At 55.2% G+C, this 14,965-nt stretch overlaps 1 protein-coding gene across 2 annotated transcripts; it reads right to left on the bottom strand.

Annotated features, from left to right (window-relative positions):
• Nucleotides 1–735: 735 nt before the first annotated feature.
• On the bottom strand, nt 736–7,819 carry LOC144740505 (myelin protein zero-like protein 2). Of its 2 annotated transcripts, none has more exons than XM_078623350.1 (6): nt 7,607–7,819; nt 7,090–7,250; nt 6,104–6,314; nt 3,853–4,006; nt 3,569–3,659; nt 736–3,374 (listed from the first exon to the last, which is right to left on the bottom strand). In XM_078623350.1, the coding sequence occupies exons 1-6, from the start codon at nt 7,680–7,682 to the stop codon at nt 3,270–3,272; spliced, it is 798 nt and encodes a 265-aa protein (XP_078479476.1). In that variant the 5' UTR covers nt 7,683–7,819; the 3' UTR covers nt 736–3,269. The 2 variants fall into 2 exon arrangements, with proteins under 2 accessions (XP_078479476.1, XP_078479477.1); XM_078623351.1 differs by having other exon boundaries at nt 3,853–3,997; nt 7,607–7,817.
• Between the last annotated feature and the right edge of the window lie 7,146 nt (nt 7,820–14,965).

Consider the following 14,965-nt stretch of genomic DNA (forward strand, 5'->3'; position numbering starts at 1 on the left):
ATGGGCCCCGAGGAAGCTGTGCGGATGATGGGACGTGAACAACTTACTTTGTATTATGGGGACAGGTTTGGGAAGGCGGGCGACTGGCCTGCTTGTTACCGATATTGTCCACTGCTGGGTGAAGCCTTCTCACCCATGACGACAAATCACCAGGACGTGGTGCCAAGCCGTTGATTTTAATGGATGGCTGTGAATATTAATAATGTAGAGTAGTGAACATTGCATGATGCACCGAGTGGGTGAGATCGATAAACTCACAGCTTGGCGGTTTGACACGCCTCACAACTGGAGTGTTGCCATAATCATGATCCGTCTATCAACTGAAGCATGACAATCTCCCTCCCCATGCCATCAGCATCTCTCACAGCATCATTATGCAACAATCCACTTCGCTCTGGCACACAAGCAGATGTAATCGCTCCATCTCCACGGTGGATGTCCCCCCCGGGCGTGTCGCCTCCTCTGCCTGGCACTCGTCGTTAGTCTCGATCACCGGCCATCGTTCCTTGAAGCCGTAACACGTCCTGCCCGAGCCCACTCACCTTTCTTTAACAATGTGATGAAGTCTACATAACTCGTGAATGTTCGCTAATCCATGTATTCTTCTTCTTCCCGTCTGGCAGCATAAATTCAAACGCACAATCCACCTAGCACCTTCGCACGAGCCGATCTCACCGTCCCGTTGTGTTCGTTATGCTGGCGTACGTGAAATATAACAAGCGTTTACAACTCCAGTCAAATTTAGCATAAAATATATATTTTATTGGAAGACAAACAGGCGTCAAATCATCTCAGGAACACAAGGGACAGACTGACTGCCGCTAAGACACCAAACCCAGATCCCTCCAATCATCAGCAGACACCCAGCTCTAGCACTCCAGGGTTAGGGAGAGGGCCATGCGGAGGGTCGCGAGGAGATTGGTCGAAGCTGGAGGTTTTCCCCCGTGAGGTGAAGGAAAGACATTGACGGGTCCCCACCGAGGGCGAGGTGAGGCGAGGGTCGCCACAATGTACATGATATAGACCAGACCCGGACATGTTGCTCCGTCAGTCTGGGTCTGTCAAAACCGTAACAAGTTCAACACAGTACCACCACATTTCGGTACAAATTCCCGCCACCCAAAAACAGATGCCAATTCCGAGACAGATGGCAATCCCTCGCGTGGTGACCCAGAGGTCATCAGGATGGACAGCAGCAGGCCGCCATCCTCCCAACTTCCCGACAGGAAAGCCTAGGCCTTCGCGAGCGTTGCCACCTCTGTAGTACAACAAGAATGGGGCCTCTTGTGGGAAGAATCTCTCACCACGCTGGCAGAGGGGAGAACTCTGTGTGAATGCGTTGTCTTGTGTAATGTTATATTAGGTCTTATTTACATGCAACTGACTAAATTCCAGGACGATTAATGCTCGAAGACGACTTTGATTTCCTAGGATGGCGGCTGCCTCAACAAAATGACGGGTGGCGACCTCAGCTGTGCCGCTGTGCCCACAATGAAGACTTGGACACGAGACCGGCCCCAGGGCTGCCCGCACACGCGACACCGACGCCTTTCCCCTGCACCACCCGCACTCACGAACCTCACGTCGCGCTCGTCGCCACTGTAACGGGGTTGCCCGTACGACGAGGAATATCGCATCACAAAGAAGGATGTTGCCAGCTTCGTCTATGGTGGGGGCCAATATCAGCTGGTGGCTGCCCAGTGACATGAGAACCGGGGACCAGAGGACAGAGAGTGATCTCTAAATGTATCGTAAATCTGGCAGCCTACGATTGCAGTGCGAACCCAGATTTCCAAAGAGGAGATGGATTGTAAAGCAAAGTGAATGTGAAATATAACAAGCTAGTCATCGCTCTATGGTGGGTCGCGAGGGTTCTCGCCATTTCACCAGTCACATTTCGTAACACTCTCGTTTGCTCGGCAATTACAGGGGACATCTTAATTAAAACCTACAACATCGCTGCCATGTCGTAGCACGTTCTGTCTGGCCGTGAGAGGAGACTGGGACCTGTCTGCCTCCGCATGCGACAAGGGTAAAGGCTGCCGGGGTGTGTGGGAGGAAGAAAAAGGAGACCTTGCCATTGGCCCCACGGGGTCTGGTGTCTCTCCTCCGTTGGCGCCGCAAAGTTTCCGAAGAAATTCCAGAATCTGGACACGGCAACTCCTCAAAATTAGGCGGAGAGATCTCCCAGCAAAATGAAATGTCGAGACTTGGACAGTGCCGAGGCGTCGGGGAGGGGAGGAGGGGCTGGGATGAGCGCCCCCCCCCCCTTCGTTACAGCTTAAGGTTACAACGCGTCGGTACGAAAGTGAGTACAGTACGGTTCGGCAATGGGCACCGTGGCTTCTCTCACGCCCAGCGCCCCGAGAGAGAGAGAGCAGAGAGCGCCTCGGCACTCACTCTCCCTGTCGTGCTCTACGCTCGCTTTAGAGTTTAACGTTCACTGCGTCGTGCCCCCCCCCCGCCCCCTTAAAACAAGGTCACGCTACGGATTAGGAATTGGCAGGGGGCGAGGGTTAGAGTTCAGAGGGTTAGAGTTCAGAGGTCATGGTGGTCACAAGGCACCGGCTGCGCGGAAGCGACACTCCTGCCGCACTCCCGCCAACCGGCTAGTCGGCTCTGTACACTTAGAATCAAGACTCTTAGAAAACAAACAACTCAACAGTAAATTATAAAAATGAAACAATGACGTATAACATTGTACAATGACATTATTCTCTTATCAACAGAAGATCTATATTCAGGGGACGTTCTGTCTGACAGTCCCATATACAGTGGTCACGACGGCCTCGGGGAACATATTGAGGAGGTGGGGGTAGAGATTTCATTGTGGGGATGTAAGGTGCAGATTGATCACGTGTTGAGCCATCAGGGGTTGAGATATCAGGGGTAGGAGGGATACCAGTTGTATGGGGATACCAGGTGTATAGACCAGGGGTAGTGATATCATGGGTTCGGGTAACAGTGGAGGTTTAACACTTTGTGTTGTTATGTTCGCCGGGTGTGCGAGACACACACACTGCGGGTAAATATCCAACGTTGGCCCAACATTCCACGTTTATTGGGCTGGACCGAGAGGAAACAGTGTGCCCGGTGGTGTGTAAGGTAAGCATTGTGTGTATGAAGTCAGCTCTGTACACTTTGAATCAAAACTCATAGAAAACATGTGGTGTGGTGAGCAGTGTGGGCAGTGGGGTGGTGAGTGTTCGAGTGAGTTGTGTGGCGAGTGGCGTGGTGTGGCGAGCGGTGTGGTGTGGCGAGCGGTGTGGTTATGCCACGGAGGCTGCGAGAGGCTTCACGGTCGCATACTCCACCGAGGGAGGTGCCGACGGATGTTTGCCTGGCGGTAGATTCTCCAGGGACGCGTAGACGACCTGAACGCACAAACACACACACACCGCACGTATGCACGCACCACACACAGCGCACACGCACCGTACACGCACACCGTAAACCGCACGTGATGAGTACACGTGGTGAATGAGTAGTGTGTATGTATGCAGTGTATGATGAGCGGCGAGTACATGTGATGGTGAGTGTACGTGGCGAGCGAGCGACGCGTCCTCACCCGCTGCCCGTTGGGTGGGGTGGGAGGGTGCAGGTCGCGTTCCTCGTCGTGCCGAAACGGTTTCTCGGTGAGCAGCGTGTCCTGCGGGGACCTGGACGCACACAGATAAAGATCCCCCATATAGCCTCAATAGACTGTTGTGGGGCAAGTGCTGTTCACGAGACTGGCTGCCTTTGTCTGGCCACCTTTGTCTCCCAGGTACTCATTTGAGGCCGAGTCGACCTAGGGGGAGGCCCGGGACCAGTTCGGATAACAGTCACCGGTGTTGGTGTGCGTGCGCTCACCGCGTGGTGGCTGCCTTGTCGCGGTAGCCACCCCGGCGATATTTCTTGCAGACCATGGCGATGGCGGCGATGATGACGGTGAGCATCACCACCCCGGCCAGACCCCCGATCACCATGCCCACGAGCTTCCCCTCCGAGAGCGTTCCTGCTCGCACTCACACACGAGCACGCGCACACACACACGAGCACGCACACACGAGGCAACACGCACGCACAAGCACGCACGTGAATTTAGATCGCGTGCTAGTGAGTGCACGTGCATTCAGGGTGGGAGCAGGTGAGTGAGCTGGTGTGAGCTTTAGCAGATGCATGCCTGCGAGCGAGGTTTGCTGCTGCTACTCTTGTTAGGTCTGTGCGGGTGAGCGTGCAGTTGAGTGTGGATCAGTGCAGTTCAGTGGCAGCAAGCGCGTGCAGGTGGGGGAGCGATGGGTGAGTGTGAGCGGGGGGTGGGGGGGGTGAGTGGGTGAGTGCGAGGGCATGAGAGCAAGCAGGGGGTGAGTGAGTGGGTGAGTGCGAGTGGGTGGGGATGAGTGCGAGTGGGTGGGGGTGAGTGCGAGTGGGGGGTGAGTGTAAGCGGTGGGGGGGGGTGTGAGTGGTGGGTGAGTGTGAGTGGGGGGGGAGGTGCAATTGGGTGGGGGTGAGTGCGAGTGGGTGGGGGTGAGTGCGAGTGGGGGGTGAGTTCGAGCTAGGGGTGAGTGCGAGGTGAGTAGGGGTGAGTGCGAGCGGGGGGGGGGGGGGGTGAGTGCGAGTGGGGGGTGAGTGCGAGCGGTGGGAGGGGGGGTGAGTGTGAGTGGGGGGTGAGTGTGAGTGGGGGTGCGATTGGGTGGGGGTGAGTGCGAGTGGGTGGGGGTGCGAGTGGGTGGGGGTGAGTGCAAGCGGGGGGGGGGGGGGGGGTGAGTGGGTGAGTGCGAGGTGAGTAGGGGTGAGTGCGAGGTGAGTAGGGGTGAGTGCGAGGTGAGTAGGGGTGAGTGCGAGGTGAGTAAGGGTGAGTGCGAGGTGAGTAGGGGTGAGTGCGAGGTGAGTAGGGGTGAGTGCGAGGTGAGTAGGGGTGAGTGGGGACGAGTGCGAGGTGAGTAGGGACGAGTGCGAGGTGAGTAGGGGCGAGTGCGAGGTGAGTAGGGGCGAGTGCGAGGTGAGTAGGGGCGAGTGCGAGGTGAGTAGGGGCGAGTGCGAGGTGATAGGGGCGAGTGCGAGGTGAGTAGGGGCGAGTGCGAGGTGAGTAGGGGCGAGTGCGAGGTGAGTAGGGGCGAGTGCGAGGTGAGTAGGAGCAAGTGCGAGGTGAGTAGGGGCGAGTGCGAGGTGAGTAGGGGCGAGTGCGAGGTGAGTAGGGGCGAGTGCGAGGTGAGTAGGGGCGAGTGCGAGGTGAGTAGGGGCGAGTGCGAGGTGAGTAGGGGCGAGTGCGAGGTGAGTAGGGGCGAGTGCGAGGTGAGTAGGGGCGAGTGCGAGGTGAGTAGGGGCGAGTGCGAGGTGAGTAGGGGCGAGTGCGAGGTGAGTAGGGGCGAGTGCGAGGTGAGTAGGGGCGAGTGCGAGGTGAGTAGGGGCGAGTGCGAGGTGAGTAGGGGCGAGTGCGAGGTGAGTAGGGGCGAGTGCGAGGTGAGTAGGGGCGAGTGCGAGGTGAGTAGGGGCGAGTGCGAGGTGAGTAGGGGCGAGTGCGAGGTGAGTAGGGGCGAGTGCGAGGTGAGTAGGGGCGAGTGCGAGGTGAGTAGGTGCGAGTGCGAGGTGAGTAGGTGCGAGTGCGAGGTGAGTAGGTGCGAGTGCGAGGTGAGTAGGGGTGAGTGCGAGGTGAGTAGGGGTGAGTGCGAGGTGAGTAGGGGTGAGTGCGAGGTGAGTAGGGGTGAGTGCGAGGTGAGTAGGGGTGAGTGCGAGGTGAGTAGGGGTGAGTGCGAGGTGAGTAGGGGTGAGTTCGAGGTGAGTAGGGGTGAGTGCGAGGTGAGTAGGGGTGAGTGCGAGGTGAGTAGGGGTGAGTGCGAGGTGAGTAGGGGTGAGTGCGAGGTGAGTAGGGGTGAGTGCGAGGTGAGTAGGGGTGAGTGCGAGGTGAGTAGGGGTGAGTGCGAGGTGAGTAGGGGTGAGTGCGAGGTGAGTAGGGGTGAGTGCGAGGTGAGTAGGGGTGAGTGCGAGGTGAGTAGGGGTGAGTGCGAGGTGAGTAGGGGTGAGTGCGAGGTGAGTAGGGGTGAGTGCGAGGTGAGTAGGGGTGAGTGCGAGGTGAGTAGGGGTGAGTGTGAGGTGAGTAGGGGTGAGTGCGAGCGGTCACTGGAGAGAACGACGCGCAGCTCCGTGTGGCCCGCCTGGCCGCCCACGTCGGGCGGGTTCTGCACGTTGCAGGTGAAGGTGCCGTTGTCGGTGAACTTGGTGTCGCGCAGGGAGATGGTGGCGTCGCCGCTCTCCGCGTTGCCCCACAGAGTGAGGCGGCTCATGAAGCGCGACCCCGTCGGGTACGGCTTGCCGCCCGAGTACGTCAGGATCTGCGCGATCGACGGGGCGGCACCGTCGCCAAACAACGGCAATGTCACCCAAGGAACGTGAGTGCTAACACCGCCCCTCATCTTAACCACGAACCTAGCCCCGAATGGAAACCCGAGACCACAAACCCGTAACGACCCCGTAATGACCCTGTGAGAATCGGTGTGCGGCGGCGAGGATCTGTGTGCACGGGGTGGGGCCCCAAGGGGCCAGCGCTTGCGCCGGTGCCTGACCCACACGCTCTGACGCTGTGCGAGGCCACCCCAGCACCCATCACATCAAACTTCCTTCTGCACTCGATTTGGCTCTGAGAATGTACTATGATGAACTTCTTTCGCACCGTACATAGCCAACCGTGCGAATCGGAGGTGCGGAATGAAACAATCGACGGATCCGGAGTACTTCATCGCTGCCTGCAGTAGAGCGCGAGGGAAAGAGCTGCCCTCTGCTGTGTGGAGCAGAGATCACCGGACATCACCTGCACTCACCTGACAACACTCCAGGACACCGAACCCGCTCACGGCCAACACCAGTGGCAATTATCTGAACCGGTCCGAGTCCTCCACTAGGTCGGCTGAGCCTCAAATGAGTACTACCTGTCGCGGTGTGTAAACGTCGCCACCGAGGAGTCAAGTGCGGCCGAGTGTGGTGCTGGCCACCTACCCCCTCGTGTGCCGTCATAGGTGCTCGCTAACAGCACTTGCTCCGACAGTCTGTTATACGGGGATCTTTATCTTTGCAGGCGAGTGCAGCCGTGCCGGGGGGTGCGCGACTCACGTTCTCCGTGGCGCCCCCCATCGCGGGTTTGAAGGTCCACATGATGAAGAAGCCGCTGCCGATGGGGCTGCTGCTCTTGTAGGTACAGGGGATGCGCGCCTCCGTGCCGTTCGTCACCTCCACCTCCCCGGACACGTACACCTTCATGGCGGCCACCTCACCTGCACGCACAGCACCTCACCTGTAACGAGGCTCCCACCCCCCACCTGCCCAGGTCTCTCACCCCCCACCTGCCCAGGTCTCCCACCCCCCACCTGCCCAGGTCTCTCACCCCCCACCTGCCCAGGTCTCTCACCCCCCACCTGCCCAGGTCTCCCACCCCCCACCTGCCCAGGTCTCCCACCCCCCACCTGCCCAGGTCTCCCACCCCCCACCTGCACACACCTCACAGCTGTCACCTGCTTTGCTCTTCCTCTGGTCCCCACGTAGTCCGCACACATGCCTGACCCACGCGACGCATACCACCCGGACTAGCCCAGACACGGCTCCTCCGGGCCGATGTCGCCACAACACTTACACCTTTTACGGTCGGGCAGCACAGCGAGGTGGTCAGCGTCGTGCGGTAAGCAGCCCGCCCCTCCCACGCCGCACATTCCGAGGGGCAAGAAGAAACACGGCGCTTGTTTGGGATCATTTCCTCAGAAAAACGGGCAGCGGCGAGGGCCAGCGGCGAGGGCCAGCGGCGAGGGCCAGCGGCGAGGGCCAGCGGCGCACCGGGCTCGCAATCCACGGCCGTCTCGTGGCGCGCCGCGGTTTAAACGACCGGGGGCGGGTTTTTGAAATCCCCTGCCCGCCGCCTCCGTGCACCCAGCGGGGCAAACGCGGTACCGCTGCGGTTAATCTACGATCGGAAGGTATCGTGTGGCGGATGGCCGTCAAGCATCGGTAACTCCCAAACCTCCCAAGGCCACAGCGCGGAAGAGTAGGCCAAAGCACCCTCGACTGGAAAGGGCCTCTCCAGACCTCCCACGGGCAGGGGAGGCCCTTCCGAGGGACTTCATTGGTCGAGGCGGATAAGCGACGGTCAGATATGCGCCGTTGTGCAGGACAGCAAGGTGATGGTCGTGAACACCCTGCCAGAGGGCGTTCGACACTTCACGTGCCCTCAACGTGCACATGGCCTGGCACAAGCGCCGTGGTGACGTCACCGCCACTTAGTGGCGAATGGCGGTTGTTGTTGTTGGTCGTGACCATTCTGTGATGTACAAAGCTCCCTCCGCACACATCTTGTTTCCTCCCGCTGATTGCGCAAGCGCTCCGCAAGGAAACGGATTCACGTCCTGAAGATAGCGCTCGCATTCCGTGCAGCTTCCTGGCTAAATCACAGCCACTGTGGCTACTGGGCAGTGTGGGCGGCGGCACAGCGGTTGGCGTGAGAGCTTCCGTGATATCATGTCCCGATACGACGTGCTATTAAATTCCACGATAAGATGACAATTTTATTTTGCCTGCGTTGGGAGGTGGAGGCTTTGCGACAAACGTTGGGCCAGACCGCTGTGCACGGCCTAACCCCAAAATCACTTCCCAGAAGTTGAAGAAGATGTTATCATTATATTCTTAGGTTTTTTCCGGTAAAGTCACGTAGGTAAAACATCAAAATTAATGAAAATAAAATAAAATAAAACAAAAAATCACGACGTTTCGGAGGCAACACAAGTCTCCGTCATCAGGTGGGACCGTCACAGCCGAATTAGCTGCATCAAGTGAGGCAATGATTCAAGACGTAATCCCTTATAAGCAAGTTGAAGGGGGGAGGAGAGGGGGGGGCTCATCAGAATGTTAGTACAACGCATCGGGAGGGGGAGGGGACCAAAAAATTGAACGACGGCTTGGACGCGGTTAGGGGTCGGCACGGTTTGGCTCAAACCACCAAACCGCGGTTTGAACCGAACCAAATCGGTTTGGTTTGGCTCTGTTTGAACTGGTTCGGTTTGGTTTGGGGCTACGAAAACCGACTCGGTTTGGCTCGGACAGGGTGGAACCGGCTCAAACTAGTTTGGTTCAAGCCAACTTAAGAGGTTTGGTTTAGCTTAGTTTGGTTTGGTTTTGGTTTGGTTTGGTTCAGTCGTCGCTGGTTTGGTTTGGATTGCTCAATTTGAAACCAGTTTGAGTCGGTTCAAACCGTGCCGACCCCTAGACGCGGTTGCTGCTGCACACGCCAACACAATGGACAGAGAGGGGGAGGGGAGGTCTGATACACATGATAGACAAAAGAACGAAAATGCCCATGTTTATACCAATGCTGGCTGAACAATGAAGAGGGTACTGTTAAAAAACAACTGGAGATGTTAACACTCGGTAAAGTAAAGTAAAATGGTGCCTGTCAGATAAGATGGTCCAAAAAAGTGTAATTAAGTCTTTTTTGCGTGGTTGATAACATCTTTCCAATGATTACTAAGTTTGTACCCATCATCACGATTGAAATTATGTCTGTGTTTGTATATTTGTATGGCTTCGTGTACAAACCTTTGATGGTAGCCGGGAGGTTTGCAGAGAACCTTGGTCTCGGAAAAGACAATTTCATGAGAGCCCACCGAGTTGTAGCAATGATCGGCAACGGCAGAAGAATCAGTTCTGCCGTGTTTCAGATCTGACTTGTGCTCGCGGACACGATCAGAAACATGACGTTTCGTTTCTCCAATGTAGCAATCACCACAAATGCAACTCAATTTGTAGACTCCAGGATACTGTAAGTCAGGAACGACATCCTTCACAGATGGAATCAGGTCACGGATTTTATGCACTGTACTGAATCGGACTTGGATCTTATTTTTGTTTAGAATTTTGGAGATCTTTTTGGTTACGCCTGCTATGTATGGTAACGTGATGGTTTTGGTCGGAGTTTCATGTGGCTGTTTCTGTGTGGTGGGAGAGACAGCTTGGCGGATAGTACGGTCAGAGTATCCGTTCATCCTGAGGGCCCGATGTACATGTCTTAATTCACCGGTCAGGTGGTGTTTGTCAGAAATGCCATGGGCTCTGTGATATAGCGTTTTGATGAGAGAATTCTTTTGAGATGGGTGGTGGTGGGAATCCGGTTTCAAGTAGGAATCTGTGTGGGTGGCTTTCCTGTAGACAGAATGTCCCAAGGATCCGTCAGGCCTCCTCTCAAACAGAATATCCAAGAATGGTAGTTTACCGTCTTTCTCCACTTCCATGGTGAATCTGATGGATGGGTGTCTAGAATTGATGTGGTCCAAGAAGTGGTTCAATGCTGGGAGGCCATGTCGCCAGATGACGAAAGTGGCATCCACATACCTCTTCCACAGGGAAGGACGCAGGGTGGATGTCTGGATGGCGTCTGATTCAAACTTTTCCATGAACATGTTGATCCAGACATCCACCCTGCGTCCTTCCCTGTGGAAGAGGTATGTGGATGACACTTTCGTCATCTGGCCACATGGCCTCCCAGCATTGAACCACTTCTTGGACCACATCAATTCTAGACACCCATCCATCAGATTCACCATGGAAGTGGAGAAAGACGGTAAACTACCATTCTTGGATATTCTGTTTGAGAGGAGGCCTGACGGATCCTTGGGACATTCTGTCTACAGGAAAGCCACCCACACAGATTCCTACTTGAAACCGGATTCCCACCACCACCCATCTCAAAATAATTCTCTCATCAAAACGCTATATCACAGAGCCCATGGGATTTCTGACAAACACCACCTGACCGGTGAATTAAGACATGTACATCGGGCCCTCAGGATGAACGGATACTCTGACCGTACTATCCGCCAAGCTGTCTCTCCCACCACACAGAAACAGCCACATGAAACTCCGACCAAAACCATCACGTTACCATACATAGCAGGCGTGACCAAAAAGATCTCCAAAATTCTAAACAAACATAAGATCCAAGTCCGATTCAGTACAGTGCATAAAATCCGTGATCTGATTCCATCTGTGAAGGATGTCGTTCCTGACTTACAGTATCCTGGAGTCTACAAATTGAGTTGCATTTGTGGTGATTGCTACATTGGAGAAACGAAACGTCATGTTTCTGATCGTGTCCGCGAGCACAAGTCAGATCTGAAACACGGCAGAACTGATTCTTCTGCCGTTGCCGATCATTGCTACAACTCGGTGGGCTCTCATGAAATTGTCTTTTCCGAGACCAAGGTTCTCTGCAAACCTCCCGGCTACCATCAAAGGTTTGTACACGAAGCCATACAAATATACAAACACAGACATAATTTCAACCGTGATGATGGGTACAAACTTAGTAATCATTGGAAAGATGTTATCAACCACGCAAAAAAGACTTAATTACACTTTTTTGGACCATCTTATCTGACAGGCACTATTTTACTTTGCTTTACCGAGTGTTAACATCCCCAGTTGTTTTTTAACAGTACCCTCTTCATTGTTCAGCCAGCATTGGTATAAACATGGGCATTTTCGTTCTTTTGTCTATCATGTGTATCAGACCTCCCCTCCCCCTCTCTGTCCATTGTATTGGCGTGTGCAGCAGCAACCGCGTCCAAGCCGCCGTTCAATTTTTTTGGCCCCGCCCCCCCCCCTCCCGATGCGTTGTACTAACATTCTGATGAGCCCCCCCCTCTCCTCCCCCCTTCAACTTGCTTATAAGGGATTACATCTTGAATCATTGCCTCACTTGATGCAGCTAATTCGGCTGTGACGGTCCCACCTGATGACGGAGACTTGTGTTGCCTCCGAAACGTCGTGATTTTTTGTTTTATTTTATTTTATTTTCATTAATTTTGATGTTTTACCTACGTGACTTTACCGAAAAAACCTAAGAATATGATTCCTTGCAGTCACGAAAGCTTCAAATCTAGAATGTTATCATTACTTTTAATGAGCGTTCAGGGTTAGCGATGAGGATCATCGTTTAGGATTAGCAACATGCGCCACTGACCCCACACACGCCGTCAATTCCGCCACAAATAATTATATAACTCGACAAACCACGAACTCGCAACGTCATTTGTGAAGCACTAATTTCACGGACAATCACATTTGTTTAATTCCAACGTCATGTTATTTCCTAAATATTGTGGTCAAATTCAACGATTAGGAAAAATTCTAACGGACGATGCGATCATCGTGGAATCGCTGCCGCCACCTCCTCCCAACGCTCCGTGGGACTACCGGACTGCCACCCCATGAGAGCTTCCAAGGCTCAAGGTGCCTTATCCAAACTTGACTGACCGAGCGCTACAAACCAAGATACCCGAGTTCAATTCCCACCCGAAAGGCTGACGGTCGAGGCAATATCTCAATCGGCCCGGCTAACCTTCCTCAACCAACCTGTGGCTGTAGAATCCCTCCGTGGCCAATGAAATCGGTACCGTTTTGTGGGCAAGTGAACAGCGGTTGCCCTTGACGGCAACGTTCCTACCACAGGAAAGTGGAACTTCCAGCCACTGGCTCTGCGGGCGGGCTGTAGACAAAGGACGAGCACAAAAGCATCGGCGTGGCTCGTTTGGGCAGCAGGAAATCACTCCTTGCGAGTTTTTAAGATACTGGGCCACGGGGGGGGGGGGGCTATGGGTGGAATGGAATGCCACAGTGGGGCAAGTCCGACGTCCAGACTCTCGTAAGAAGGTTCACGCCACCCTCGGGGCGACGACGACGATGACGACGATGATCAGGAAGAGTGTTGTTGAGAATGATGCAGGATGCGTCAAGCGGACGAGCGGCGCGGTCCAGCGTGGCGTATCCGACTCGCCGCGGACCGAGGCGAGGGCGGATGACACGGGAAGGTTGGATGAGCGATCGCGTGGGGTTAGCGAGCGCGTGGGGTTAGCGAGCGCGTGGGGTCACCCCGCCGTAGGGTGTGCGACGTCATGAACGTAGCACGCGGGCCGGCCGAGACACGGGGAGGAGACACGGAGAGGAGACGCGTGGCCGTGCTGGAGAGGCGAGCGATGATTCAAACGGAGAGATTCCTGCTGCTCACCTCCTGTGGCAGGGGCGAGTTTATCCACAGGACACTCACTCTGTTGCTGACTTCCCCGCAAAGTGGTGCTCGATTTATCGATCCCGGAGGGAGGAATGATGGGCCGAGTCAACGCCCCCCCCCGCCCCGCTGCTGACCAGGATTTGAACTCGACAGCAGTGGTCATAATAATGATGATGGTGGTGACGCTGAGACTCATAATAAGGTTTAAATGCCAACAGATGTAATCAAGAAGAGGAGGGCGTTGTGATGGGTGTGGTTTGAGTGCAGACGTAATCAACAAGAGGAGGATGTGAAGAGGAGGAGGGTCTTGTGGTGGTGAGGGTGGTGAAGGTGTTGTGGTGGTGAGAGAGTTGTGGTGGTGAGGGTGTTGTGGTGGTGAGGGTGGTGAAGGTGTTGTGGTGATTGTGAGGGTGTTGTGGTGATTATGAGAGTGTTGTGGTGGTGGTGAGGGTGTTGTGGTGGTGGTGAGGGTGTTGTGGTGGTGGTGAGGGTGTTGTGGTGGTGGTGAGGGTGTTGCGGTGGTGGTGAGAGAGTTGTGGTGGTGAGGGTGTTGTGGTGATTTTGAAGAGTGTTGTGTTGTGGTGGTGGTGAGGGTGTGGCCGGTGTGCAGGATTGCACAGGGCGGGGTGTTCCCTGTACAGTGCGGGTGTGTTTTTGTCCCCTCATCCTGTACCAGTGTCACGTGCATGCGGCCAGAGTCTATCCACTGCTGGATGAGGGCCCCTCCTTGTTGATTGTTTTAAGATGATGTTGAAAACAGTGTACGGAACACACAACATACACACTATACCGACAACACATTGTAAGAAGTATTTACATAACTCATACACAACTGCACAACACTTTACACTAACAATTAACACACCTAAATGACATATGCACACACTATTTACACAACAAATACAAAGCCATTACCAGACTGTCGGGGCAAGTGCTGTTAGCGAGCACCTATGAACGCAGGAACGGCACACGAGGGGGTTGGTGGCCAGCACCACGCCCGGCCGCCTTTGTCTCCCTCGTGATGTTTACACACCGCGCCAGGCACTAATTAGAGGCCGAGTGGACCCCGCAGAAGCTCAAGACCATTTCATAAAATCATCACTGGCGACGACGATGGTGGTGATGATGGGACTGTGAGAGTCAACCTCCAGGGACAAATCCACCGTCCCAGTAAACGCGGAACGTTGTTGGGCCAACGTTGGTCAAAACGGTTCCCACCGCGTGCCAACATCGGCGCGACGTCGGCACGCTTCCTGGGCCGCTGCCACCACTGGATCGCGAGCTGCGGCGAGGCGAGCGGCGCCGCCACTTCCATGGCCGTGGCGACCTCTGGGCCGTGACCCGCCACTAATGCCCGCGACTGGCCGTGGCCCACATCGGCGTGTCAACACAGCGGCAGCGTTGCCGTGTACCTCACCGCACAAGTGCGTCTAGACTAAGTTACTCCTCGTGTGCCATTACGTGGTAACGGCGCTGCTCATGCTGTTGACGATGGCGGTGGTGGTTGTTGTTGTCGTTGTCGTCGTTTTGCGTGAAGGGACGACAATGTGTCCTAGCGGTCAGCACTGGACTTGCGATCCACGCGTCGCCGTTTCCATTCCATCTCCCGGCGCGGCATTTGAAAGAATGGGGTCAAGTTTCTTAAATCACCCCCCACCACCGCTCCAACCAACGCCTCTCCTCCGTGCACCCAGCAGCAGCAGCGTCAATGAGCATGCCAGAGTCGATTGGGAGGTCGTGTGTGGTGGAGTCAAGTATGGGTACTCCCATCTCTTCATACGCAAAACACACACAACGGACACAAATTACACAGCTCACGGGATTCATTCAGCATACACACCGCACACTGAACACCCCACCCACACACTGCACAACAAACACCACGCGCTACACGCGCTCCGTAAACACCGCACGCACGACCCAGACTCCCCTGCACTGAAC

The sequence above is a fragment of the Lampetra planeri genome, unplaced genomic scaffold, assembly GCF_965212315.1.
Source record: "Lampetra planeri unplaced genomic scaffold, kcLamPlan1.2.h2 scaffold_2224, whole genome shotgun sequence".
NCBI lineage: Eukaryota > Metazoa > Chordata > Hyperoartia > Petromyzontiformes > Petromyzontidae > Lampetra > Lampetra planeri.

Bases quoted from the DNA above. Each gene is read 5' to 3' on its own strand.
- LOC144740505 (XM_078623350.1), bottom strand. From the start codon at position 7,682: ATGTGCGGCGTGGGAGGGGCGGGCTGCTTACCGCACGACGCTGACCAC. The intron at 6,315-7,089 runs GTGAGTCGCGCA...TCGATCGCGCAG, and splicing joins TGGGGGGCGCCACGGAGAAC to ATCCTGACGTACTCGGGCGG. The intron at 3,375-3,568 runs GTGAGGACGCGT...TTGTGCGTTCAG, and splicing joins CCCCACCCAACGGGCAGCGG to GTCGTCTACGCGTCCCTGGA.